Raw genomic sequence first — 26,635 nt, forward strand, 5'->3', positions numbered from 1 at the left:
TGCAATGTACTTAAATCCTCATATAGAACAGAGCATTAAGCTTCTTGTGTAGTAAAGGACAGGCTCACATTCTCRTGTGTTGTGTGTGTTGCATTCAGCTGCACACATACAGTTCCTGAACTGTGCTTTGAACTCCAAAGAAACTTTGAAATGCATATTGCATTTTGAAACACAAACCTGTGTCAGGCATCCTAAATAGCTCTTCTTCATTGACTTGCGTGCTKTGGGAATAGCTATTTTGAGAAAGATGCGCCATGGCAAACCACATACCTAAATTTGAAAACCCCAGCAGTCTAAAAATGGTCACAAGTAAGGAGGCATGCATTTTTTGTCATATACACAAAGCTCTGTTATTTTCTCCTGTGCCTTGTTCCTAAACCAGAAAAGCATCTGGACTTTCAGTAGAGAAATACAAGACAACAACTGGTTTAAATACAGGAGAAGAAGAATAAGATTTAGTAAGCCTTAATGTCAAGAGTTCAGTTCTCAGTCTGGCTTGCTTGTTTCTTTGTGGTCTCGGATTGGCAGCAACCACCAAAATGTTGTTTTGTGTGCTTGAGAGCACATGTGAGGACTGTGTGGTAGTCATGTAGGAGTGAGGGTTGGGGAGGGACATTGCATGAAGTGAATTCCCAGCCAGGGAGGCCTGACCACATTGTAGGCAGCCCAAGTCAGTAAGCTGTGATGGACCTGCGGGGTCTGAGAAGGACCAGGTCAGGAACCTCCTCACGTGGCTTTGGTGAGAAAGTAGTTGCTGTTGTTGTGGCTCGATGATAAAGCAAGTAGTCCTAGTCAGAAAGGAGGGAGGAATTAAAGTCACAGGGTACAAGTCAATGCCAATTCTTTGGAGAGAAACCATTCCCAATACCTTTGTAAATACAAAGGAAGGTGCTCTGTGTGGTAAAGCAGAGCAAGCAGAGAGGAGAGCGCAGCATGTGATGCAGCACTACCCGCTCACTGGGGATGCAGGGGGATTGCAGCCTGAGCTTAAGCAGCTTTCTTAACACTCCTTTTTCTTTCTTGTTTTTGTAAAAYGCTATTTTTAAGTCGTGTGAAGGACAGTGTTTATATTAGGTACAATCCACCTTTTGACTGAAAGTGTTGTAATTTTGCAGCAACAAAGGCAGGAATTTACAGAGTGAGGTTGTGTGGCAACAAAACCTGTTTATTTCTATTGTTCTTTGGAACAAACGAGTTATCTTGAGTCGCACATTTTCAGCAGTAAGCATTTATGTTGGTGAGCAGACCCCCTTTCTTTGTTCACATGTAGCAAGGGGAAGTGGCAGGAATGAAAAGCTAATTTTGCTCTTCAGTGAAGCAGGGAGGATCAGGGACAGTGCAGTGCTAAGCCGCTTCCCTGGTTCCTGTTTGGCAGGCCTGTGGCGGGGAGACTGGAGTAAAACAGCTCTCAGGGCAGTGTTCAGCAGTTTTTCCTGAGCAAATGAATTCCGTGTTTTAACCAGTTGTTTCCGGACTGATAAGGTGGTGGAATAATAGGCAAAAAAWCCAAGGGCCGCCCTGTCTGACGTTGCTGGAGTGTTTTCTCTGTTTTGACTGGAGGCTTTTGTATTGCCTGCAGGTGTTGCATCAGCCATGAGAAAAGGCAAAGTTTGGGGGTGGGAGTAAAAACGTTGAGGTTTACAAGCCCAGCTGTTTTTCCAATGGGAAATGATGGMGAAAACTGGATGTGAAATAAGTTTCTAGGTTTCATTTCAAGTGAAATTACTAGCAAAACTGATCCAGATTTGTGAAGAGTATTGACATCCCTACTGTAGGGTTTTCAGTGAATAAATGAGGTACCAAAGTGTTTCTCAGGTCTCTCTTGCTCACCGTATGTAGCCCTCTTACCAGGACTTTCAGAAACCTGTAATGCATAGAATCAAATTCCTTTTTTAATTTAAAAAGGGAAAATGCTTAGTTAGCAGATATTTGAGTCAGTTACCTTTACTCATCAATTTAAACAAAATACTGAATTTGCAGCAACTGATAGTATTTCACAGCCTGTGAACAGAACATGGATTATATTACTACACTTGGAATGAGCTGTCATGTTCATGGGATCAYAGAATGATTTGAGTTGGAAAGGGCCATAAAGATCATCCAGCTTCAACCCCCTGCTGTGCCCAGGACACCTTGCATTAAACCTGATTTCTCAAAGCCCCATCCAGCCTGTCCTTGAACACTTCCCRGGATGGGTCACATCTTCTTTGGGCAACCTGAGGGTGTTTCACCACCCTCACAGTGAAGAGTTCTTCCTAACATCAAATCTGAATCTACCCTCCTTCAGTTTTAAACTACACTACATGTCATGTCCCTACATGTCCTTGTGAAAAGTCCCTTTCCAGCTCTTTTGTAGGTCCATTTTGGGTACTGAAAGGCCGTAGAGAGATCCCCAGTATGTACATATGGTTATAGGTATACTGTAATGGGGTATCACATAATGACATCAAGTTGAATGGAACTCTGAACAATCTGATCTGATGAAAGAGGTCCTTGTCTATGATAAAGGGGTTTCTCTTTCTCTTCTCTTGGCTGAGCAATCCCAACTATCTAAGCCTGTCTTCACAGGAGAGATGCTCCAGCCCTCTGTTTACCTTTATGGCCTTTCTACATACTTCAACAGGTTTCATGTCCTTTTTGGAATCCCCGGAGCTGGATGCACTACTCCAGGTGGGGTCTCACTGAAGTGGAGGGGGAGARTCACTTCCCTTGACCTATCAGCCATGCTTGTTTTGATCCAGCCCAAGATGCAGTTGGCTCTCTGGGCTGCAAGTGCRTGTGGCTGGGTCATACTGACCTTCTCATWCAGCAGCACCCTAAAATCCTTCTCCTCAGGTCTGTTTGCATTCATTCTCAGATCAGTCTATATTTGTGTATATTGTTCTTTTATATATGAAGTAAAAGGCACAACAGCAATTGCTCTTTGACAAGGGTATTTCACTATTGACTTTAGTGCCTCTTTCCATTTACTAAAAAGGACATATYCCATGTCAGAAGACACTAAAAGTTTCAGTCATTAAAGTTGATATGAGTTTGGCCGTTGCTTTTAATGGAAGCATAATTACACTGACAGTATTTCAATTTGTAATACTTTCCTTTGGAACATAGTCTCTTTAATGTCAATAGTTGTAATTCAGTTGTATGTCTAACTGGCATTTTCTTGATACACTGCCTGACTGTTGTGTGRAGTGACATTTCTGATATTTTGTCTAGAGATGCAGCAGGGTATCCCATTCAGTCACTGAGTTTTTCTCTGCTGTTGTCATAAACAGTTCTGATTCAATTGTTTCAAGGTTGTCGTTCCTGCCTGTGAACTGAAAGAATGGGTTTGTGTTTAGAATCTGCAACGTTTTTTTTTCCTGTGACTAGATTGCAATACAGAAGTACTAAAAGCCACTTGGAGAGCCTGCAGCTGAGTTCCCGTTATGAATTAGAAAAATGATTTTGTGATCTACTCAGGTATTGCTTATGTTTTATAAATCTCAGTCTGTTGGTCTTTCTGGAAGTCAGGTATTTCTTCAGAAAAGACCCTTAATGCAGCCCTTTTTGTCTAGCAGTAATATTTCAGATGGCTTTGTGCAGCTGCTCTTATGCTGAGTGCTCCATAAGAAAGAGAGGGTTGGGGTTTTTTTTTTTTTTAAGTCATATTTCAATACAACCCATAAAGTTAATTGTTGTGATATTTTACTACTTAGCAAAGAAAGTTCAAAGCCACTAGGGAATACAGGAAACAAACTGTCCCCAGCCTTCTGTTTTTACAGGCAAGTCTTTGCATCCAAACTTTGATGCATTTATCTCAGGGACTTACTTTGGGGCAGCATATTTCCCTGGGAAACTTTTCCACCGTTTCTGAGACCTGGTTGTCTGCTCCCTGTTGTCCACTACTGTGYTGTAACATCTCTGCCTTCACTTTAGGTTCTTGGGGCTATGCCATGGTTCTCATACGCTGTGGTCTTTCAGATGTTCTCTGCWTGGAATGGCCTTGTAGTTCTTCAGTAAATGGAGAAGTCTCTGCCTTCTTTCAAGGGCATCGATTTATTATAGGACATAATTATTTTTTTCAGGCATTGTAACACAAATGAAGAAYGTGCAACTTTGTCACGTTTGTTAAYAGAGAGAAATGCTTGTTCTTTTTCGAGGTTCAATGACTGAAAAGAGGAGTTGCTGTCGAAACTTAGGATTACTTTGTGCACATCACCTCTCYCTTGATTTCCATTTCAAGGCTGTTAAGATGAGGGTAATAATCATGAATGGAAAAGTTATTTTAGGTCTCTGAATGAAAGCCATCCTTTATGAGTCTCTGGTCTTCTTATTCTGTAAAAACTTCTCCTTCCCAAGATAATTCTTAAGACCATTTCCATCTGATTTTTTTCTGTGCAGAAAAGAGATCCTTTGAAATTTTGAATGGTGTTTCTTTGGATGGTCTATTAAATGCTGGGAGCCAAATCCATACCCTGTTCAGCCTGTTGCTGTGCATCAATAGAAGCAGCTTTAATAGCCAGTTGAGTTCCATCTGGCATTTAGAAGGCCACAGACTGAGGCTGTGACAGAGCAATCCTTTTCTTGTAGAACTTCTTTCTGAAAMGTTTATTTGTTGGCATTTGGAGTTTGCTCATTGCAATCTTGTGTTTTCTTTTGAAAGAATGATTCATCTAGGGGCTACATTGGTGCTATAGGTTGGAWTTTTTGTGTAGACAGGAGGCAGAACTAGAATGAAAAGTTTTTTTTTTCCTTACCAGCCATGTGCTGTTAAAAGCATATTTACAGTAATTTCACTCCAGTGAGACTGGGAGGGAGAAATGGACAGAGGTTAGGAAGATGAAATCTGGGAGAATACAATAGTATTGGTGTCCACAGGTAGAGCAATGAGAAAAAGGGAGAAGGCAGAGGCAGAAGGCTATGAAGTTTTTTCTCACCTCAAGATTTGTTTTAAAATCAGAATCGGTGTCCTGACAGTGTTTATTCAGCTTCAGGAAATTATTATATACTACAGAGCTGTATGTTGTCTTTGTAACATGTTTGCATTCTGTGTAATTCAATTTCTGCTGAAAAAAACTGCAGTAAAGGATATGGTATGTAGTGTGTGCATCTGTTACAAGGTCAGGTACACAATATGTGTGAAAAARGGTTTCTAAGCTTTGTCTTCTTCAAGGTGCTTCCTAAGACCAGTTACRAGAGGCAATTTGAGTTAACCTTCTGAGCAGAAGTGCAGTATTAAAAAAAAAAAAAAAATCAGAACCTGGATTTTAGCATGAACTTCTATGGACTTTTTGAGCATTGATTTKGAAATGTACCTGCTAACATTACTGGCATATTTTCTTCTATTCTGAGTAAACGTTCTTGGGACGTTCAAAGCTAAGGCTGCCAAACTTTGGAGAGGTTTATTTTAGAGTGTAGTCAATTCAAATGACAAGAATGGTCCATTTATTTTGTGACCTATTTATAGCCATTAAACAAACCATGGCAAATGGATCTGTTTTACTTAATTCACTGTGTTTGGTGGAAGATTAAAAGCATGGAAAATACATTCCTGAAATTAGGTATGTTTGTGTCTCATATCCTGCAAATCTGTAGACTGCAGAATTGTAATTTTTAGAACAAAAGCAGTTCACCCTGCTAGACAAAGAATTGAAAGTAAAATACCGATCCTGTGAGCTATATTTGATCCTGCTTGTAAATCTCCAAAAATGATATAAGCATGAAAAAAAAGTAATTTAGGTTGTGATTAATTTTAAGATAATCAAGTTTTAAGGGTTTTATCATTGTATTTTGTTTTCCAGATGTTCTTAACATATTAAAAGAGTTGAGATATTTTTCCATAACAGATTTTTTTTAAATTCCCTGTGTCACAAAACTGATTACTGAAATTGTCTTTCTGCTTCCTAGGTTGTTTTTGAAGTGGTTACTTCCGGTCACTCTGGATATGTGGCTATTGATGAAGTGAAAGTTTTAGGACATCCATGTAGTAAGTACCTACCTTGCATTGTAAAGACAGACCCCCTGAAAKGAATGTGCCACTATGCTTCAATAAACATGGAGCAAAGATGGGGAAAATGTCAGAAACCAGTATTACTGCTATAAAATATAGGCTGAGTATATATAAAGTGTTGCTTACATGGCACCTTATTGGCTTTAAAGATGTCTCTCATGTGTGCACCTTGTGTACAGCGCAAGCCCTGGAACCAAACTGGGCCATGTGGCAACTCCTTTAGAACAAAATCACCAAATCATCATAATTCTGTGATTCTAAGATTTGTTATTAAGCTGTCCGTCTGCATCAAAAATTGAGTGCAGCCGCAAGCTGAGACATTAGTGAGAGCACATGAACAACACAAGAGCTGACTATGGATAATTATTTTTTCAAGGCTTAGAAGGAAGAAAACTCAGCTGGCTGAGGGCTGAGGCTTTGCTAAGCAAAGTTACTTAGGGTCCTTCCCAAGATTTATGGCTCAATTTCTGTACTGTTTTACTTCCTTGTGTTTTAGATGTTTCTTTACTTCCTTCTTCTTTAGATGTTTCATCATTAAGGGGTGAAGAAACGCAATTATCCTAAATTGTCAAAACAAACCAAAAGCTTTAATTTAGTGATCCAGACATAATTGAATAGACTACTTAAATTTCACATATATGCTGTTTGTTAAGTAAGGTAATTAAGGTCATACATGGAATAGTAGATTGTAATYTTACTGACCAAATGACTGAGTGGGAAAGAAGACACCAAATTCTGTGTGATTGTTCCTCTTATACCATATTGTGCTTGCATGTATTTGTTGTGGCTTTTCAAGTAAGAGCTGTGAATTCAAATAAAAAGTGCTCCAACGGTTACAAAGTACTGAAGCACCTCATAAAAATGGTTTTACTGTTAGTGGCAAGAAGACACACACATTTCTTTAAACACMGAGGCGATTATGCAGAATCAGCAGCTGTTATTTCTGAATCACTTATTTCTAATAAACGCAGCAGGCTCTTATGTTGTTAGAAAGTATAGGTGCATTTTGAATTTATGTCCTTGGTTCAGGTAGGATAAGTCTGAAGCAGCATTTTAGCAGCTTACTAATTTTTTTATACAGATTTTGAGAAGTTTGATCTGTACATTTGTACCAATCACTTCTCAAAACCTGCAAATAGCTCTTTTTAATGTGGAGAATGAGTTATAGCCCATAGCATGGAGAGTCCTAACATAACTGTGTTGAAATGCAAAAGCTTTAATGAAARGTTCTTTGATGAAATAATTAAAATGTTAGAAATTAAGACATCAAACCAGTTATATTGTCTAAAGAAAATTGAAAAAGTGTGAAAATTGAAGTAAAACTAATCTGTGTATAAAACTTTGCAAAGCTCATAATGATATTCTTTCTGTATATTCCCAGGAAAAAGCAGTTCTGGAATTATTAACTCTTTAAACAAAAATTAAAATGGGAAAAATATTTGACAGTCAGTTGCCTGGATAGTACAAACAAAGACCAAGCAGAAGGCAGATTGTAGGCATGTAGAAAAGAAGGGGATGGGTTGGGGTAGATGGGTTGGTTTTTCTGTGTATGTGTTCGTTTTTAAAACCTCTTCTCCACTTAGGCCATATCTGSTAATTCAGAAAAGCTAGTTTTCTAGAGTTTAAGAAGACCAAGGAAACAGTAAAAACCAGTGGAGTAAAAGCAGATTTTTTTTTAGAAATGTGACAGCTGAGAAATGGGGAAAATACTGAAGAATTTTATTGGATATTCTGACACTAATAGTTTCATAGGCAAAGAAGTGGATAACTTTGGCCTAAAGTCTGTGTGTCCTAATTAGGAAATATTTTAAGGAAAAAAAAAAGACAGTATGTGTAATAAATTTGCTGTAAGGCTACTTTTGCAAATATTTCATCCCATATTTAGGTATTGATTGGAGCTATTTTATTCCATCTCCTTCTTCTTATGCTCTCTTGCACTGGATATTTAGCAACTTTTTCTTGAAATATGGTAGCTAGCTATTTACAAATTGCTTATAAATCCAATTTCTCCCAGTAATAAGACTTTTTAAGAAAACAGTCATCAACACTTTAATTGTTTTMATGCTCTGCTAGAAAATAGATGTTTAGTTCATCAGTCTACTGCTAGTACTAAGATTTTCATGTTGAGAAGCAGTGTTTGAAGCCTGGCTTMTCTGTTAGTATAAACAATGTAAGAAGACTGCTTGGCTGCAGTAGGATTTGAATGGTTGGGGAATACTGTGCGTTAAAGGAGAGGTTTCTGTACCAAATATCTATGTTTTTCTGTGGTTGACTCTTTTGAGTAGAGTAAAAATACACAAACTGTCTGTTCTCCTTCTGTGGATATAGTTTTTGTTGGAGTATCAATTTAATTCATTAGGTTACTTGCAGGTATGTTGCTTTAATTTTTCCTGGGTTTTTTTTTCTCTTTCTAAATGAAAAATAAGCGCTGGTATGGAGAATGTGTTGTGGTTTCTTCTAGTGTTTCTGGAAAGAGTTGTGTTCAAAGAATACAGCTGTAGTTGGTGAGGAGTRTTATGTTAGTATTTTAGCTGTTTGGGGCTACATTTCTAAAAGGATCTCTTCTATAGACTCTCTACTTGGTTAAAAAGAAAAATTTATTCCCCTGATAACATCACATCTTACTGGTTTGTCTAGTTRGTAGTGTAAGCATCTAATGTGTTTTTCTTCAAAACATTRTTAGTTTCCAATGTGATCTTTATTAGTAGATTGTTATTACAAGAAGGATGCTCAGCTGAGATAATTTACACAGCAGGAGCAATTAAACAGGACCCTTTTATTCTGCTCTTTCCCAGGCAYGGAAGTAAACCAGCCTAGAATCTATTGTGTAGTCAGTGACTTGAGCCTTTTAAAGCAGAACTATTTCATTTGCTTGGTTTCTTTCTAATAGCCAGTACTTTTGTCTTGCATAACTTAAATACTTTTATCTTTTTCCAACAGCAAAAACTCCCCATTTCTTGCGCCTTCAGAGTGTGGAAGTTAATGCAGGACAGTTTGCTACTTTTCAATGCACTGCCAATGGTGGAACAGACTCAGGTGACCGACTCTGGCTACAGGTAATTTCTTTCTTTCCTAATGCACTAAGGTCTGGAGARAGGAGAGATTCTAAAAGCAATTTAAAATGTGAAAAATAATAAGGCTGTCCATCAATATTAGATTTTATAGTGCCTTAAACTGCTGCATGGTAGGTATTCTGTTGTAGAAAATGCTTCTGGAAGATTTTTCTCCATTGTTTCAGTGGAATGCCTTATTAAAGATGCTGTTTTCCTTACATGTGGCAATCATGAGTAAAGGTTAAATCCCCAAGGAACAACACATGACTTTCTTATAATGTCTGTACTGGCTAACTGCAATATTATGCATAATGATTTTCTTGGCTTACCTCTTACCTCTATCTCTGTTTAGTATTTTCACCTGAAATTGCATTCTTACAGTTTAAGTTTAGTGAATACCAGTATGACAGTCCAGTCTGACCTTCTGTATTACACAGCCAAGGAATCTTATATTCATTGAGTCCATTATTTTTTACTTAGTCAGTAACGTAGCTTCTAGGTGGGTGTCAGATCTTGATTTAAAGTCTATCTCCAACTCATTTTCTTTCAGTAAAGACAATGTTCCCTTATTCATATGTGTAGCCTGGTATCAAAAATGCCTTTTTGCTTGATCTCTTAATGGGGGCGCAAGTTTACCTGCTGTCTTGCTGCCATTGTTACAGAGTTGTTCCCCACAGCAAACAGTAGTCAGTATTTGGATTTGGGTTTAGGAATACACCAACCTCCAGCTCCCAGTGATTTCTGTACATGAAAACCAACATGTCAGAACTGAAGCATTGTCTCTGAGAAAGAAGTAAGGGCAGTCAAAATAAATGAAACAATATCTGAAGAGATCAGTCAGATGAAGCTGCAGTAAGCAGAGAAAGAGGGACAGGTGAAATTGGCAGTGGTAGCAGGTAGGACTTAGAAATTAAATTCTCTATTTTTGCTGTTTAAACAATTTCAAGCTTTTACTATAGTTATCCTTTTCCATTGTATTTGCATTTTGTAAATTATTTGTTTAAGTGTGACAGGTTAAACAGCTGAGTAGTTGTAAGAAATGTAACACAGAAAAAAATAAGTAGAATCGCTTGAAAAGTRAAGCTCTCATATTTATCTGTATATGAATGATGAACTATTATGTCTGTTCAGAAAGAGCCTGATCAAATACAGTGAAGGGACTGAAAATCTCATTTGGTTTTATTTGGGTTGGCATGGGTATTTCCAACCTCTTGCTGATAAAAAGCTGATATTTTTCTAGTGCTCCAGCCCCTGAAAGACAGTATTACACTGCTGATTTGGTAGAATTAAGGCTCCTGTCTTTCCTGAGCTACCAAGATTTTTTTAAAGAATGATTTTTCTAGTCATGAAAGGGTTTAGCATGTATGGGGAAGTAATGGGTTGCTATTTCATCAATTRTATCCTTTCTAGAACCTTTGAACTTTTCTGTTGCAACACTGAAGTAAGAATTCAGTATAAAGAAATCCTCATTCCATCCTCATTCAGTTTTTCCATATGTTTCAGGACAGCATCATTTCAGTTTTAATTTTTTTTCACAGAATTTAGGACACATATAAATTATTTACCAGGCTAGAATGTAATTGCTTTATTACATAGTAGAGATTAAATATCCTTCTAGACTTTATGTAATACAAAATAATTTTATTAACAGCATAGCAATTCCAAAATATCTTTCTGAGCTTAGTTGAGTTCATTCCTTGTTTATAAATGATTATGAGATTTTTTTTTTTCTTCTATGTGAAGACTAAGAAAGTAGTAACAGACAGACTTTTAGAGGAATTTTATCTTCCTGCAGGGTCACTGTTTATTTATTCTGCCTGCTAAATCTGCAGGTCCCTCTGGTAATCAGCCTAAGGTTGTGCAAATTTCAGGTGTGCCTTTGCATAAGAATGTTTTAGAAGTTGACAGGATCTCCTGGATATATTTTTGTACTTGTTTGCCAGTTTCCACAGATGTCTGCTGCAACTCACAGTAAGACTGATCAAACAGCTCCATGTGTGGGATGCTGCAGATCGAGGCTATGAGATAACAGTTCCCTGCAGGATCAGCTGTATTTTAGCACACTAGGTCGTTATTGGGTAACAGATCCCCAGCCCCTGCAGTTCTCCGTTCATCACCTGACTATTTCTTTTCATGGTGTGACGCTGAGGAGTTYAGTATGTGCCTGTGTGTGACATCTCATGACACCGCTGCAGGACTGCRAGTACAGTGCAGCTATCAGTACCACCATCAGAACACACGGTGTCTTCTGCATCATGTGGCTGGTTAAATGGACATTAAAGATCCTTTCATTCTCAGTAGCACTAAATCCAATATTCAGCTACAGAACATCTTAATGAAAGACATTCTTATATATACCAGAGCCAGAATAAAATGAACACCTTTCTCTGGGAACATTTACAATAGCACTCAGGTAAGAGGGATTCAGGTTTTAGTGGTACTTGCAAGCAAATCATGCAATCTCTATGATAGCTTTCACTAGTAAAGCTAAACTTTTTCTGCTATCCTTTTTTGTGGTTTGTTTCATTACACCTATAAAACCTTAAGGGCAAATCATAGTAAATAAATAAATAAATATAGTTGAGTGATGTTATCAGGAGCTTCTCAGCATTTCTGTCATCTGAAGTCATRTCAGGATGCCTAATCTGTTTGACAATTTCAGAATACTGTGAGGTAATGTGCTCCCAAATGATTTCCAGTATCTGTCATTTTTTTTCAGATTCACATTGTTAGTCTGAAGTACAGGTAAATTGCAAGGATGAAATCACAAACCCACTGAATTCAGTGACATWTCTGCAGCTTCCAGTAGTGGCAGGATCTCACTACTGTACTTCTGTCCCTTTTATTTAGTACCTCTATGCAGCAGACTGCAAGTTTAGAGGTGCACATTTATCTGGTGAACAAATATTTTACTTTATACAGTCTGTTAGACTGCGAAGGATATAAGTTCTTTAAAACAAATGAATGGCTTTCAGTTGGTTGGTTATTTTAGTCTCCATGTCTTTCCTGAGTACTTGTTGGAAATAGTGTAGATGTTCTTAGTTTAATAATGCCCAGACCTTGAAGCAATCCTAAGTGAAATCCATAAATCATACTTTATTTCTCGCACTTTTTTCCCCCTCTTTTCAAGTGTTTCCCACTCTTACTCCCTATGGAACATGAAGTCTGTTAATTTATGGAGTATTATGGAACTTTTTGCAATTGAAAGGGCCTTGAGGGAATCACAATTCATATGTTAGCTGCCCAAATTAGACCACTGAGGCATGAAATTTGTTTCATGATGCTGTGATCAGTATTTACTCTTTCGGGAAAGGGAAGACAGAAAGCTGTTTACCTACTGCATAGTGCAGAAAAGCATTTTCCTCATTCCACTAGGCAKCCATACTTCCCTAGTTCATGGGCTATGATGACAAGCTTGTCAGATAATCTAAGAAGAAACTGTGGGTCTTTTCAGTGATACCATTTCAGGTTAAATTCAAGTGAAAGGACTTAAGATTATAACACAGTATCATACAAGTTTGGTTTTGCTATTGTCCTTGTAGTGAATGTCTGGTTAAGAAGTCATTGGTTAGATTGTACGTTTATGAGTTCACTATCTTATGTTCTAAATGTAAACATACTTTAAAAATAAGGAAAGTCTGTAATTAATAATGTGTYTAATCTGCCTACATTTTCTTTTCACATCAGTGTACAACATAGGTTATTCCCTGTGAGGGATGACTCTCTCCTATTGAATGGTTGAGTAAAAATGTCATTCCTATGCYCCTTCCTGTGCTCCCACAGTTGGAAAGAAATGAACAGGTGGCACACAGAACAGTTAATGGTCAAATGAAAGCAGCTGAGAAAATGTCTTCTGAAAAGCCTGTTAGCATTCAGTAAATGGGCACAGGAAACACCAATCTGTACTATAGGAGAGAGGGAGTAGAATTCCTGTTTGGAAGTAACCTGCTTTTGGTGCAGCATATTGTCTGCAAAGAACTGGTTTGGTTTTCCTTAGTTTCTCAGACCTGCCTCCATCTGTCCATCTTCCCATCATCTACTACTTCTCCTGATTTGCAATGGGTTTGTTCAGTTGYCTCAGTGTGCTCCTTGTTCTTAGAATGATCTACAGAATGATTTCCAGGAAATTGCTGTCAAGTGGTACCCAGATATTATGAAATTCCATTTTAATATCAAAARCAATCTTTTGATATTGCAGTTGCATTTTTAAAACAAGTGCTTTGACTCAGTATGAGTAGGCTTTCTTGAGAGAGGTGCTCAAGCACTGGAAACCTATAGCTGATGAAAAGGAGAGGTCATCACTTCTCTGAAGTAATTTACTTTTCCTGGTTTTATTCTAAAACATGGTTGAAATGTAAATAGTTGCTTTAAAATGTAATTCGCAAACACATAACTTTTATTGCAGAGATAGAGAACTGCAAGTAGAAATTTGTTGAAGGGGAGCAGATAACAATAGGATCTCAGGAGTATATCTGACAGCTGTAGTAAGCATCATCAGATTTACCAATAGCAAGAGACTAATGGATATTTTCTGTTAGAAGGGGAGAGGTTGAAATCACCTTGGTTTATGCATGCTACTACAGAAGGTGTACTACATTTGCAGCCACGAAACTAAGAACAGTATCACTTTAATGGCCCGTCTCTCCTCTGCCTTATGTAAATTATTTCCTGGATTTGGCTTTTCTTCTTGTCTTTCCTGAAAGCTGTCTTTCACCTTATTCAGTGTATTTTTTTAGTATCTTCAGTAAGCTTTTGCTGAAGGTGTGAAGACTATGAACGATTTTATTCATCTATGTACAAAACTACCTGAATGCATTATTTATTATTTTTTCAAAGGAAGAGATACAGTCCTGTGTCAGAGGGAGTTCTGGAAAGCAAATTGTTTTCCTCAGGAATACACACATACCCAAATGAGAGATATCAAAAACATCCTTGTAAGAATGTAGAACCAGTGAGATGACTCTTGGCAGATGATGAAAATAAAATAGATTTATAGGATATACAGAACAGTTTGTGTGTGCATGTGTGCATGTGCKTGTTTATGCAAATCACMTACRGTATCCCAGAAGGTGAACAAAGTCCTGGACTTTCATAAGAATTTTTTGTTGTGCTGTAAWCTCTCTGAGACTGTCATGTAATTACCATTTTCATTGCTGAGTTTTGAAGCACTTGAGGGAAATAATGTTTCAGCCATTTTTGAGTACKCAGATAATGAGGCAGTACTTCAACTGTTAAAATTAAACCATACACATACATAACAACTTGGTAACACAAACAGATGGGACCACCAATGTAAACTGTACAGAGAGATAGGCCTACAGATGTTCTTTTGAMCATTCAAGTATTTGATATTTGATGACTAGGTGCATTTGTGTTCTACAGGCGTGCACAAGATCATTTTTCCTCTTGCTCATAAAGAGCTTGGTCTTCCAAGACTGGTCAAACCACCTTGAGCACTGCAAATTGTCTTGAGTCCATTGCCTTGAGAAGAGCTTTAATGACATCAATCTACTAAAGATTTTCCCAAGATTTTGTGCTTCCTGAAGCACGTGCATCTGTGATTTTTTGTGGATAACCTGAGATGATTTTGCTGTTAGAAAAATAACTAATGTCCTGTAGGAAGGGACACTATACTGCATAGATGAAAGTTAAACTTTTTTTTTTTTTTAATTCTGGTGAATGTCTTTTCAGCGACACTTCAGTGSTACAGCAGGCGTTGTGTATTCCACTCACTTTAATACTATGAGCGGTGAAAAGCACATCTGAAAAACTCAAATGCCTGATGGTGAAGTAGCTACTCTGAATCTCTAGACTTGTATGACTTATATGAGATGGTGCCACTGTAATAGCAGAGCCAAAAATAAGCCTTATGCTCTCTTGCAGAGAAACACTGAAGAAGCCTGGCCAGCAAAGCTTCTCTGCAGGCTACATCTYCCAATCCATCCAGACTGCAATGCCAGGCACAAAAAAAGCCAAATGTTAGTAACCATGTAGAAATGTCAGTGAATTTTGTTACTAGTACTAAAGTAATTCATATAGGGGTAGATGGAAGAATAAAGGTCACCTCTATCCTCATGTACCAGCCCCATCATTCCTAAATGATGTGGAAGTAAATGTTTTCCAGAATAGTTGAATTCTGGTGAAAATTCCTGACTGAAGCAGCTGCAAAGTTTGATGTTACAACATTACTCAAACCCCTYAAATCAGAAACTGTTCAGGTCAATAAGCACTACAGACCATGTTGGTAGTGATGTTAAAAAAGAAACTTTAGTGGATATAAGCAAATTTGATTATTTTATTAAAATATGCAAAACCCTAAGCAACCCTTGATGTAGTAGGAAGAAAGTAGTGTAGATAGAGAGAAGATGTGCTTATCTTTGTAGTAGTGCTGGTCATCCATCAGATTGCAAGGAGTGATAATGGATGGTGTCCTCCAAATGCCTTCCTTTATCTCCCTTCTAGCAGAGGAGGAGTCTGCTCTGCCGAGAATTTTTGTGACACTGACATATGCATTTGCTATCTAACTAGTATACCCAACTGTTCCTGCTTATGGAGGCAATGGAGGGTCTGAAAACTTGTAATAGAAACATTAAAGCTTTTGTCTTGGAAAAGCAGTTTTATCACTCAAATATTGCTCCTCATCTGCTGTCTTTTTGGTAATCTCCTTTATCCGAAAGAGATTTGATAGAAAAAGTAAATCTGAAACACTCATGAGCTGGAGAAGTTTTGCTTTTAGAGGTTTTGCAAAGAGGTTTGCTTTTAAACTCTGTTAAATCCATTGGGACCGTCATTATGGACAACAGTGCAAAACCTTAAGAGACGTGGGGAAAGCTTGGCAAAGTTTTGTTTCCAGGTAACCTGAACAATTAGTGGATTTTGATCATCCCCATTTGCTGAAGTTGCTTGTTATATCYGCTAAAGAGTGTCAGAAGTACCATACAAAAGAACTGTTACTTTTTTTGTATTACAAGGATGATATAAAACTTGAACTCTGGACAAAATACTTCTGGTAACAGGTAGTAGTTCTTGTTTCTTCTTTTTCTCCCTGTTTCAGATCTGTATCTTAGGTATTCAGAAGCTACCAAGTATTAATGAATTGACTACATAGATTGATTTGCAGAAAATTTGCTTATCTGCAGACAGTTATGGACATAAGTCACGGGGGATACACATAAACCCTTCCTGCATCCCCATATATATTCTCATTTGATKAAGTGACCCATAAGAAAAGTTGTTCTAAGATTACTTTTAGCAGTCAAACATTTTTGAAGTTCTTGTCTTATTTTTTAAAATGGAACAACTGAAGAAGTGTTCACTTTTCAAGAAACTCAGTGTGATGTGTTAGTCTTCCAGTTATTCGGGAGTGTTAAGTAATGAGATGGTGATTAGCAGATCTAAGATAGTGAAACAGTTGACCTGTGCCACAGGGGACTGGTTAAATTCAGCTTTCCTCTCAAGAGTGCAGGGTGTTGGCCTGTTTCTGGACCCTGAAGACTGCCTTGATATGAAGCAGTGTTCAGCAGCAGTAGAATCACTTAAGGACATATAAGAATTAGGGAACTGATGAAATTCAGTAAGCTTTCTGTGCTGCTTTGGACCTTTGGGAGGAAGAAACAATGACCTTTACCATGAATACTGTAGGTAAAATGTATAAAATGTACAAACTGCTGGAAGGTATCTTGTTCAAATTGGAGTGCGGAGAGGCTTTTTTTAAAGAGTAAGAGCTGTTGAAGCTGTTTTGAGGTAAGGAGAACCAAAGTAAAGTTCAAATTAAATCCAATGTGAAGGTGATGGGAAGGAAAGAGACCACTGGGGAAGGTGAGTGTTGGAGGTGGGAGGTGTTAAACTGTGACTTAATTACTGTGACTGGCTCAGTAATTAAGACTGAAAAACCTCCAGCCAAACCCCTCTACATCAGCTTCCCAGTTACATGAACCAGCTTGTGCCTTCCTTACTGCTGATTGTTACTGCTGTGGCTGTCTTTATTCACAAATTATTCACTTATTATTCATTGTTGAGGGGTTTATTACAGCTTTCTCTTCTGGCTCTCTTCTCACCATTTATTCTCCCCATTTGGAAGAATCTTTTCAGGAGGCAATAGCTGAGCCCTTAATCTGAGCCGTGGTTTCTCATCATCAAATCTATGTGTATTTCTTTCTTGGCCACTTCTTCCTTACCTGCTTTGTAGGACTCAGTATTGCTTTGGCTTYACCTGTTATTCTGGTCATTTTAARYTTRGGAATAGACTTCAGGCTGTCCCCASAATTTGCAACTTGGAATTTCTTCTTCCCATACAGCCTTTCTTCTCAAGATTAACACTTTTGCAGTGAAAGGAGTGTGGGACCTGAGTACACTGGTTTTAAATCTCCTGTTAAGTAGTTGCATAAAACAGTCAGACAAATACCTGCTTTACTATGCTTTGTATGGTGTGTACCAATGAAAATTAAGCTAATGAACTCTGKTTTCTCATTTTCTCCTCATCATTGCTCCTTCCTAGCCCCACCATAAGCATCTGCAGAATGCCAACCCACAAAGTATTTAAAATCCCCTGTATGTTCTCTTCAGTTTTTAGCAAGGTGTTCATCCTAGCTMTTGGAATTTTCAATACAAATAGAAAGATGGTGAGAAGTACGACGTGTTGCATACTTCAAAGAATCAAAGTATGGTTTTAGAGAAAGTGAATTTTTAAGTAGGGCTGCAAGTTCAACAAAATGCTTAATAGATACATGGATCATTGCCATAATTTCTATCCAAAGTACTAAACTCAAATTCCCTGTTAGAGAGATATTTCCTAGTACTTTGTTTTCTCCAGATGTTTCTGATGCTGTAGTTTCCTAAAACTCATTTTGTATTCTGTTGTGTGCTATTAAAAATGAATGGAAAGAAGATTTGGAATTGTACATATTTTGTGAGCACTGACAAATTGTTAGAGGATATTAACTCTTCTTGGCTGCTTTGGAATTTAATGTAAAAATAAAAAATAGATTGAATAGGGATTTGCTTTTTGGTTTGATGTTTTTTTTCCTTTTAAAATCTTTATGTAATGATTACAGATTTTCCCCTGTCAGAATGATACAAAACAATTTCAGTATATGAGTACAGAGTAACTGCTTTGCTTAAATTACACYGAGTTTAATGACTCCAGAAGATGCATTGTCTTTGTTTACTAAATTCTGTGTGTGTAACTGTGTCTTCAAATAGATGTCAGTGCTTAATATTGGATAATGTGACTACTCGATGTGTAACTTTAATAACATTTTACAGTATTACCTGACAGCTCCAGCCAGTATTTAGGTTTAGTCATAATAAACAGGGATTTCTGGAGTGATTTGAAGAAAAAGCTCAGTTATCAAACATTAAAATACTGAAAGGATAAACCTTTCTTGAAAGGTAGAATAATAATAGTTTGCTTGAATGCCCAWTAGTTACACTTGCAGAGTGCAGTTCTGTCTCATACCAGAATAATTCTAAATAGGACAATAGTAATCTTTTTCCAGCATGACCTTATTTCTTGAATGAAATATACCTATTAACTTACACAGGTGGAATAAATRCAGGATAATCACAGGATATGTGATGGCTCTAATCTAGACTGACAAATGGTTGTCTTGGTTATGAATGCAATTCTAGAAATTCAGACGTAGAGAAAACCATATTAGTTACTGGAATCAGGTGAACGCTGCAAAGCAGTTTTCCTGAGGTATTAATTACTATTTGATTCAGATTTTATATGTATTTTAAACAAAAATTGCTTCTGGCCTTGCTGGTGTTATTTGAGATCCGACTAGTATAACTCTAATCACAGTTTTATAAATGTGCGTATTTGAAAGTGGGATCATGCAAACCCTTTCTTTTATTAAATGTGTGAAAAGCTGCCTAATCTAGCTGTGTGGACAAAGGGTGACTGATGTTTCCTTTTAACTCTCTTCTCACAAAATTGTTGATACATGCCTTGAGAGTGATTWTTGCAGTGGTGGTGCTGGATGTAATATCCCAGAAGTTCAGTGCCTTTGCATTGCTGCTGCATTTTTGTTAAAAGTATTTCTGAAAGGTTTAATATATAGATTGTTGCTATTAAATTGCTGTTCATGTTAAAAACTTTGAGTTAGTTCATTGCATAAAAGAGCCAGTAAGTGTAATTTAAATAACTATCAATGTATTTCTTTTCATTCTAACTTGCCTAAAATGGAAAAATAATGTGCATTTTAAAGTGCTTTAAGCTGTCTGTGTATGCATTTAGTATGCTGGTAGTAGGAATAYGGCTTTTTCAAGTTGTGTGTATGCTGAAGTTAAATTAGGCTTATTTTTTTATATCTCTCTATATTAAATAACTTGTTGTTTAATAGAAAATTTATTCTTGCTAGTGACTTACTGGTTACATATTTTCATTAGTTGGCTTAAGTAGYATTTTTATGTGTGCATATTTGGTATTTTTAAAAGCTTTCTCTGAGCATTTGAAAATGCACAGGTTCCTCAGCAGCCAATGGAATCTGTTGCTTTCATTTTTGGATTTCAGTATTTATTCTGTGGCCATAGTTCTTGTGTTCTGAGGAGGTTAGATAGCTCTGCCCTGGGGACATGGCCTTTGTAGTCCAAGCAGGTCTGACATTAAATGATTAAGGCAGCTTCCTCTTTCCAAAGAATGAAGTGTCCTGTTCACACAGTTCTCCAAGTCCCAGAGGCAGGAAAAGCTAACAGCCTTAATCAGTAGCAAAGCCTCAGACTTTTGTGTGGCAAATCACGGCTAAAGTAAAGAAAGTTAGAGGAACCATATTTATTTTTGAATCGTATTTAACTCAAAAAAATAAGCTCTACCCAGAAACCGAAAGCTACAGATTAGCACCAACAACCTGTTCTAATAGGCATTAATACCAGTACCATAGAGTTGTATTGTAAATCATTAATTTTATCCTCCTTTCTGAAACATGATTAGTAAATTACAGACTTGTATTTTTTTTGTTTATTTTTCAATAAAATGTGATGTATTTGGGAAGACTCGGGTTTTCATGTAAAAAATGAGAGTTTGCAAGACCTACTGGTAAATGTCAGAATCTCAAAAAAATCCAAGATTGAAGTTTTARTGACTGTAGCTAATAAAACAATATATCATAAGCATCTCTTACTTRTGAGACTTCAGATTTTTGCATTTGTGAGTGATAAAAACTTATTTTACTRAATCCTGCTAAAATAATACTTCATAAAGAAATTAGCAGGATGTGCTAATGTGTTTAACAAACAAATGTTCATTTGATATGTTATTTTTAGCCATTCTATATGAAATAGCTATTGACAGTCAGCATTGAGAGCTTGTAATTTATCATACAGTGAGCTGAAGTGTTAAATACTAGAAAAAAATTATTATATTCTCCTCCAAATTTCAAATAGTTAACTAAGTCATAAAAGTAATCACTGCTGTACCTGGGTAGGTTACTGAAGTCGCTTCAATAAGGCAGGGAGAACAAAACGTGAATCACAAATAAAGGGGGCAGAACTGGAGTTACAGTTAAAACAGAAACAATTCTGTATTCATCTATCAAATTGTACCTAACATTTTTTCAGACTAAAAATAGTCTTTTGTCATTTGTCTRTTGCTGAAATAAGAGTTTAGGAGAAGCTGTAGGTGTGAGATTATTTTTTTGTTTTTAGTTTTTTCTGTGCAGCTTTTTTACTTTCTTCTGCAATCCTTGTAGATTGAACTTTTCTTATACTTGAATTCATTACCTTCATTACTGTTCCTTTATGCTTGGGCTTAAATCAATTAGGCAGCTCTCCTACTCATTTGCTGTCATCCCAAAAGAGAGGGAATACTTGCTCTCTTGGGCTGTATTTTTTCTTGTGGAATGTAAAGCAATTATGTTTCTTAGTCCTTGTCTGTTCCAGACACTATATTTTCCTTGAAAATATTTTTCCCCAAAGAGACTAAAGGAAAAAAATGGGGCGTTTTTCTTCTTTGAGTTCTAGTATAAAATGTCATGCTAGTGATTTCTGTGGGACTGCTTGAGTTCTAACATATAATTAGACACTCTACACTTTGCCTCCATGAGTTTGTAATGTTCAAGAGAAGTCAGTCAGGATAATCTTTATTGATAATAATCTCATGCATATTTTATGGCTTTGTTATAGTAATAATGATAACAGCTTTTTCTTCCAGAGCTCTTTTGAAAATTTTGAAGGCACCATTAATAACCTCTTCTCACCTGGATTYTGGTAGAGGACGAAAATGCTCAAATCCTCTGTTGGGCCAAGTTSAGTTACATTAATGGCTCCTCTGGCTTTTTCGTTTGAGCAAAATGATGTGTGCCTCTGAAATGTGCTTTGGCTTCTTTTTTCAATTAAAATTTTTGGTATGTGAATGGATATTACGTGTCACAAAGCCATGTAAGTCAATTATTTGATCAAACTAAGATTTCCTGTTGTAGAACTGCAGTTAAAACATTCAAAATCAGGCAAGATTAGTGTATTTGAGAATCAGCAGAAGGTGAAAAAGATTATGGGACCCAAGTGAAATAGTAATTTATTGTAACTGCTACAGTGCATTGATTAGTTCCAATTTCCCTTCTAAATATGCATTAAAAAGATGGGAAATATGGCCTGTGGGACTGGGTATGGGAGCAGTTCCCTTCAAGGACTGCTGGCAGTTTGTATGAACACCCAGACTGTGAAGTTCAGGATTTCTAAGAGGCCACCTGGAGGGAAGTCTGAGAGGACAGTTCTCTGTGTGGGGCCAGCGAGGACTGTGTATACATCACATCTGTCCATGAGACCCCCCTCTTCAAGAACTGCAGATTAAGGCAGAATTTACAGTCTCATGACTTTGCCTAGTCCTTTCCCTTCACCTCYTTCTCCCTTTAATAGCATCCTGTAGCTTTTGTTGGGTGGAGTCAGCAAGAAATTGTTTTTACRATATTTACACAGTTCGTCAGTTGTGTTGTAACTCATAAGAGTCCTGGTAAATTTGGGATGCAGGTGCCCCACGTGAAAAGGTGGGTGCACTGTGCAGGGTGGAATGCAGTGTTCACACTCTAAATGAGCTGAGCTAGTTTAGGTACTAGAATTAATCTGTATGTGGCAGTATTTTTTTCCCTAGAGAATAACTTACCGTATTTCTTGGCAGTATAAAATAGGCTGCRTAAGGATTCCTGATGTTGCAATGAGAAAAATGGGAAAAGTAATGTGGGTGGCTGCAAGGTAGCCACAAGATTTGGGTATGTACAGGATCCTTCAACAGTCTGAAAGCTGCAGTAACATCCTTTAAAACTGGCTTATGGTTTGTGATTGATCAGCAGTTCTGATAATTAGGATTAATAAGTTATTGTCTTAGGTAAGAAATAATGCTGCTTTTAAGAAATATTCGTTCTCCAATATCCTAATTAACCTGCTGCTTACTTCCTACCATCTGCAGCCATTCTTGCCAGAAGGATATTACAGAGGCAAAACCAGTAAAAAATCGTAGTTTTGAAATAGTAGTTTTGAAATAGTAGTTTGAAATGTTTCATTCCAAGTTTAGGTTTTGGTAATTGCCGTGCCACGTCATGTCACAGAAGCTGGTTTATCTGGCAGCTGGTTTATTTTGAGCTGGCTGCTCAAACTTTGAGGAATCTTAAGGAGCTGTTAGTTATATGAAGTAATTCTCAAGTAATAATTTACAGCTGAGTAATTGTTAAGGCATGATAGCACTTTCTACTTTGGACATCTTACAAACACTTTTTTACATAAGCTTTACATCACCTATGTTTTYTTCTGAAGAGGAAATTACCTTACTGTGCATGAGAATCAGTATTTATTGTTAATTGTGTTGCTTCTTTGGTATTAACAGCATGATTGACYTGGCTTTGTGATTTATGGATGAGTTTAATTTTGTGTGACTGTTGTTTAAAACTCCTTTGTGTTAACTGGTACTTCAAGGATACTTCCAATTTAGTGGCAAATAGATCCTAATAAAATGAGATCAGTATTTTCCTTATGTGATAAATTCTGCTGGACAAACTACAGACTCTAGGGCAGAAAAACAGGTATCACCAGCTATGTTGTTGGTTTATAGAAGCTTAATGGTGCAGAACTCTTTACCTGCTTGAAGGTCCTCAASTCAGTAAAACCCACTAAATATCCCTGGTATCACTACATAGCATCAGACTGTGCATGTGCCTTCCTGGAGAGGGTCGTTTTTGTCAGGTGCTAATTGTGGTTTTCCAATATCTCTTCAGGTTTTGACAGTGGCTGCAGTCTTCAGTTTGCTGAAATACATATTACTGTATGGAAAGTACATCTTTCTTGCTTGCTTGKTTGAGTTAATGTGGACAGTAGATTTTGGTGGTTGGTTTGATTTTTTATTTCCATCCAGCTTTCATAACTGGATCATTGTACATTTTCTGTGAGTTTTTGGGTGTTCATAGTGCACGTATCCTATTTCATGGTCAGGTGGAACATGAGTTCTGATGAGGGTCTGAGAGCTAAGTCTCTCTGCTGTTACCTTTGTCAAAGGACATGGCAAGTTGTGGTCTTTTCCCTCTTCTGTCTTCTCCCTTTTTCACTCCTTGTGTGCCTCAGCTGTTACAGGGCCCTTTTTCTTGTTCCATACATGTAATATGTTGAATTGACAGCAAGACACTGTGCTGAAGTACAAACTGCCCCATTTCCAGTCTTATACTGAGGAAGTGAGAGGTGGAGACAGCTTCAGGTCATTTGCCTGGTAAATCTGTGCCTGGTCTCTGCTACTTGAGTCACTGATAACCCCTTGTGTTACCACAAGGATGCTGCTCTGAGAAACATCCACTGATGTCCCTATGCAACTGCATGTGTGCAAAATGCATATGCAAAGTAGCAGGTGCAGAGAGGGAAGAGAAAGCACAGACAATGTTGGGTTACATGTTATTTTTTAAAAGGAATACATTTAAATATTTGTGTAAAACAAGCAAGGCAAGTAAATGTTAACACTGCTCTTAAATCTTTCTATTAGTTAATCTATAAAGAGTTGAGCAGCTGTTACAGATTAATGGTTGCCCACTCATGATGAATGGTTTAACTTATGTAGAAAGGCAGTAAGGTCTCACTCTCATATGTGTAAAAGTAACATACAGACTTCGGCTTTTATCTTTCCACTTCTCCTGGGAAACTTGAGAGAAGTAAAACTGGTTGTTAGTTTGTTTTTTTGTTTCTTTTTTTAATATGAGTAATAATATTCTTTATTTCTGTTTCTTTGCTTAGGGTATTTATGTAAGGGATGCACCTTTGAAGGACATAAAAGTGTTCAACGCCCGACGATTTGTAGCTCTTTTCAATGTGGTAAATGCCACGAAGCGAGACGCTGGCAACTATCGCTGCATGATCCGGACGGAAGGAGGAGTTGGTGTATCCAACTATGCAGAACTGATAGTCAAAGGTACTTCATGATACAAATCAGTATTTGCATGCTCAGTCTATGGAATCAGGGCTTGCAGTAGCTAATGCTGTGAGAATGTCACCACCATAGCCTGGTAAACTTGATAAGAGGTTCAGTTAATAGATTTACTTCCATAAATTTAAAGTGTCTATCCAGCTGTATCACAGGAGTGACAGAAGATACCAGGGCTAAATAACTAAGTACTTGTTGATTGCTATTTTAAATATTTCCCCAAAACGCACTGTTTAGACCTGTATGTCTTTACAAGGCTTTATTTAAAGTCTGAACTTAATAATGGCTATTTGCCTTCTTTGTGGAGATTGTATAATAAAAATACACTTACTGCAAAATACACAAGATTTACATTAAAAACACATAAAATACACATATTGCAGTATATGGAGGGGTGTTTTAAAAACTTTGGGAAACACTTAYATGTAAATAGAATGGGGAGTAATCCGTCACCAGCAGAATAAGATGGGAGAAAGCCATTATGAAGAATAAACCGTTTTCCAAAAGCAAGAATATAGTTGTAGTGAACGTGTTGTAGAGAAAATGGAGAGAAACAGGACAAGAGAAGGATGTTGCAAGTAACCAGTGTATGAAGATAACACAAAACAAATTGTAGCATGAAAACTTGGATGAGCTATTTGAATGGTCAGATGAAAAAAGAAACAGAGTGGGTGAGATGAGAATATAATTACAAGTCATGGTGGAAAAAATAAGGTTGTTTCAGTCCAGCATGAAAATAAAGGAGGTGACCAAGAATAGGTATGTAGTGGAATGATGAAGTAYATTTCAGACCTAAYACCAGTGAAAATAGAGAGGAATGARCACTGCCTSAAGGAGGCAGACAGAGGAGTTACTGCATCAGAGACAAGAGGTGCAGAAAGCCAGAGAAGTTCATTTTTTCTTAGTCTCTTTGATTCAGGGTGTTTTAATTTATTAGTGCTCCTTTTGAGGTGCAATAGATGAAATTATGAAGCATGTCATTAAAGCATTTGTGCTTCCACAGATTCTTTCAGAAAATTTGCACTGGGCACTGTGAGGAAGTGGATAGCCTTAGGGTGTAATCCCATTAACTACTTGTAGAATGGCAAAGTAATTATGGTAATCCCCATTGCCTGTGTTGGAGCTTTTATGAGACCACCTGCAGGTCATTCCTTCTGACCTAAAAAGACCCATTTCAAACATTGTGCTGAAAAACATTAAGTGACTGAAACAGCAGCATTAGGGGCTAATTAGTAAATATCYCCTCTTATTGATGGCAGATAATTAAGAAATTGTATTTCCTAATTTTTAGTAGCTTTTCTGCAATGTCAGTTAGCAGACTTCAAAGATAGTGGTTTGATTCCAGTGCAGCTGTATATTTTTTTAATCCATTTCCATCCGTACATCACGAAGAACGTACATATGCTTGCACTGCATGTTTAGTATACTTGGGAATTGGTGATGGCTTAATARTAGTATGTGTAAAAACAGTGGTGTAATTGCACCCCTGTCTTCGTTACAAACAATTTAATTCTTATTAACACTGGTGTAACTAAACTGACTTACRAGGACTTTCCTTGGAATTAAAGAGCTAGAATGACAGGGGAGTCAAACGGACCATTTGTAAATTAAAGAGAATCAGTTCTTCACATTTTTCAGGCTCTGTTTCATTCTTGTTACTGAACCTGTAACTCAGGTTGCAAAAAGTACATCCTGCATGCCTGGAATAGGGTTTTTTTGAAAACATATTTGCTCTTAAGTAGAAATATTTGCACAGTAGAGTGGGTTACAACTCTGTACAACATTCAATTCTACTTCACTCTAGGCATAGTTTCACTAAATAGAAACTTACTCTAAGTAGATTCCAATTATGTGTGTAAAGATCTTTAAGCTTTGTAGTGCTGCTGTGGCATGATGTTGTGAGTCACTGGAGACCAGGCACCAGCACTCCTGAAATGAGCAGAAGGGCTGCCARTTTCAGGTGCTGCAAATCAAACCTGGAATCACAAAGGAATAGGAATAAACTCTTGAAAATGAAAGACATGTAAGAAACTGCCAGGTGTTCTTATTCTCTTCTTTTTTTGTCTTCTTTTTTTTACCTGAGTGAGAATGTTACAGCAAGGTTTCAAAAGTATGGAAGCGGGGGAAAGCGCAATTAAAGAGCTGTCAGTTCTCTTACTAAGTAATTGTAAATATGAAAATTGTCTTGTTAATGAGAAAAAA

General features: G+C 37.2%; 1 protein-coding gene across 3 annotated transcripts in view; it reads left to right on the forward strand.

The window, feature by feature from the left end:
* PTPRM (protein tyrosine phosphatase receptor type M) overlaps positions 1–26,635 on the forward strand; it is a 342,158-nt gene that overhangs the window by 41,235 nt on the left and 274,288 nt on the right. For all 3 annotated transcript variants that reach the window (XM_057382477.1, XM_057382478.1, XM_057382481.1), the window contains exons 3-5: positions 5,887–5,965; positions 8,930–9,045; positions 24,247–24,421. In XM_057382477.1, coding sequence (XP_057238460.1) covers positions 5,887–5,965; positions 8,930–9,045; positions 24,247–24,421 — 370 coding nt within the window. The remainder of the gene's footprint in view (positions 1–5,886; positions 5,966–8,929; positions 9,046–24,246; positions 24,422–26,635) is intronic.

Source organism: Malurus melanocephalus, unplaced genomic scaffold (assembly GCF_030028575.1).
Source record: "Malurus melanocephalus ecotype Western Australia unplaced genomic scaffold, MMel_1.1 scaffold_568, whole genome shotgun sequence".
In the NCBI taxonomy this organism is placed as follows: domain Eukaryota; kingdom Metazoa; phylum Chordata; class Aves; order Passeriformes; family Maluridae; genus Malurus; species Malurus melanocephalus.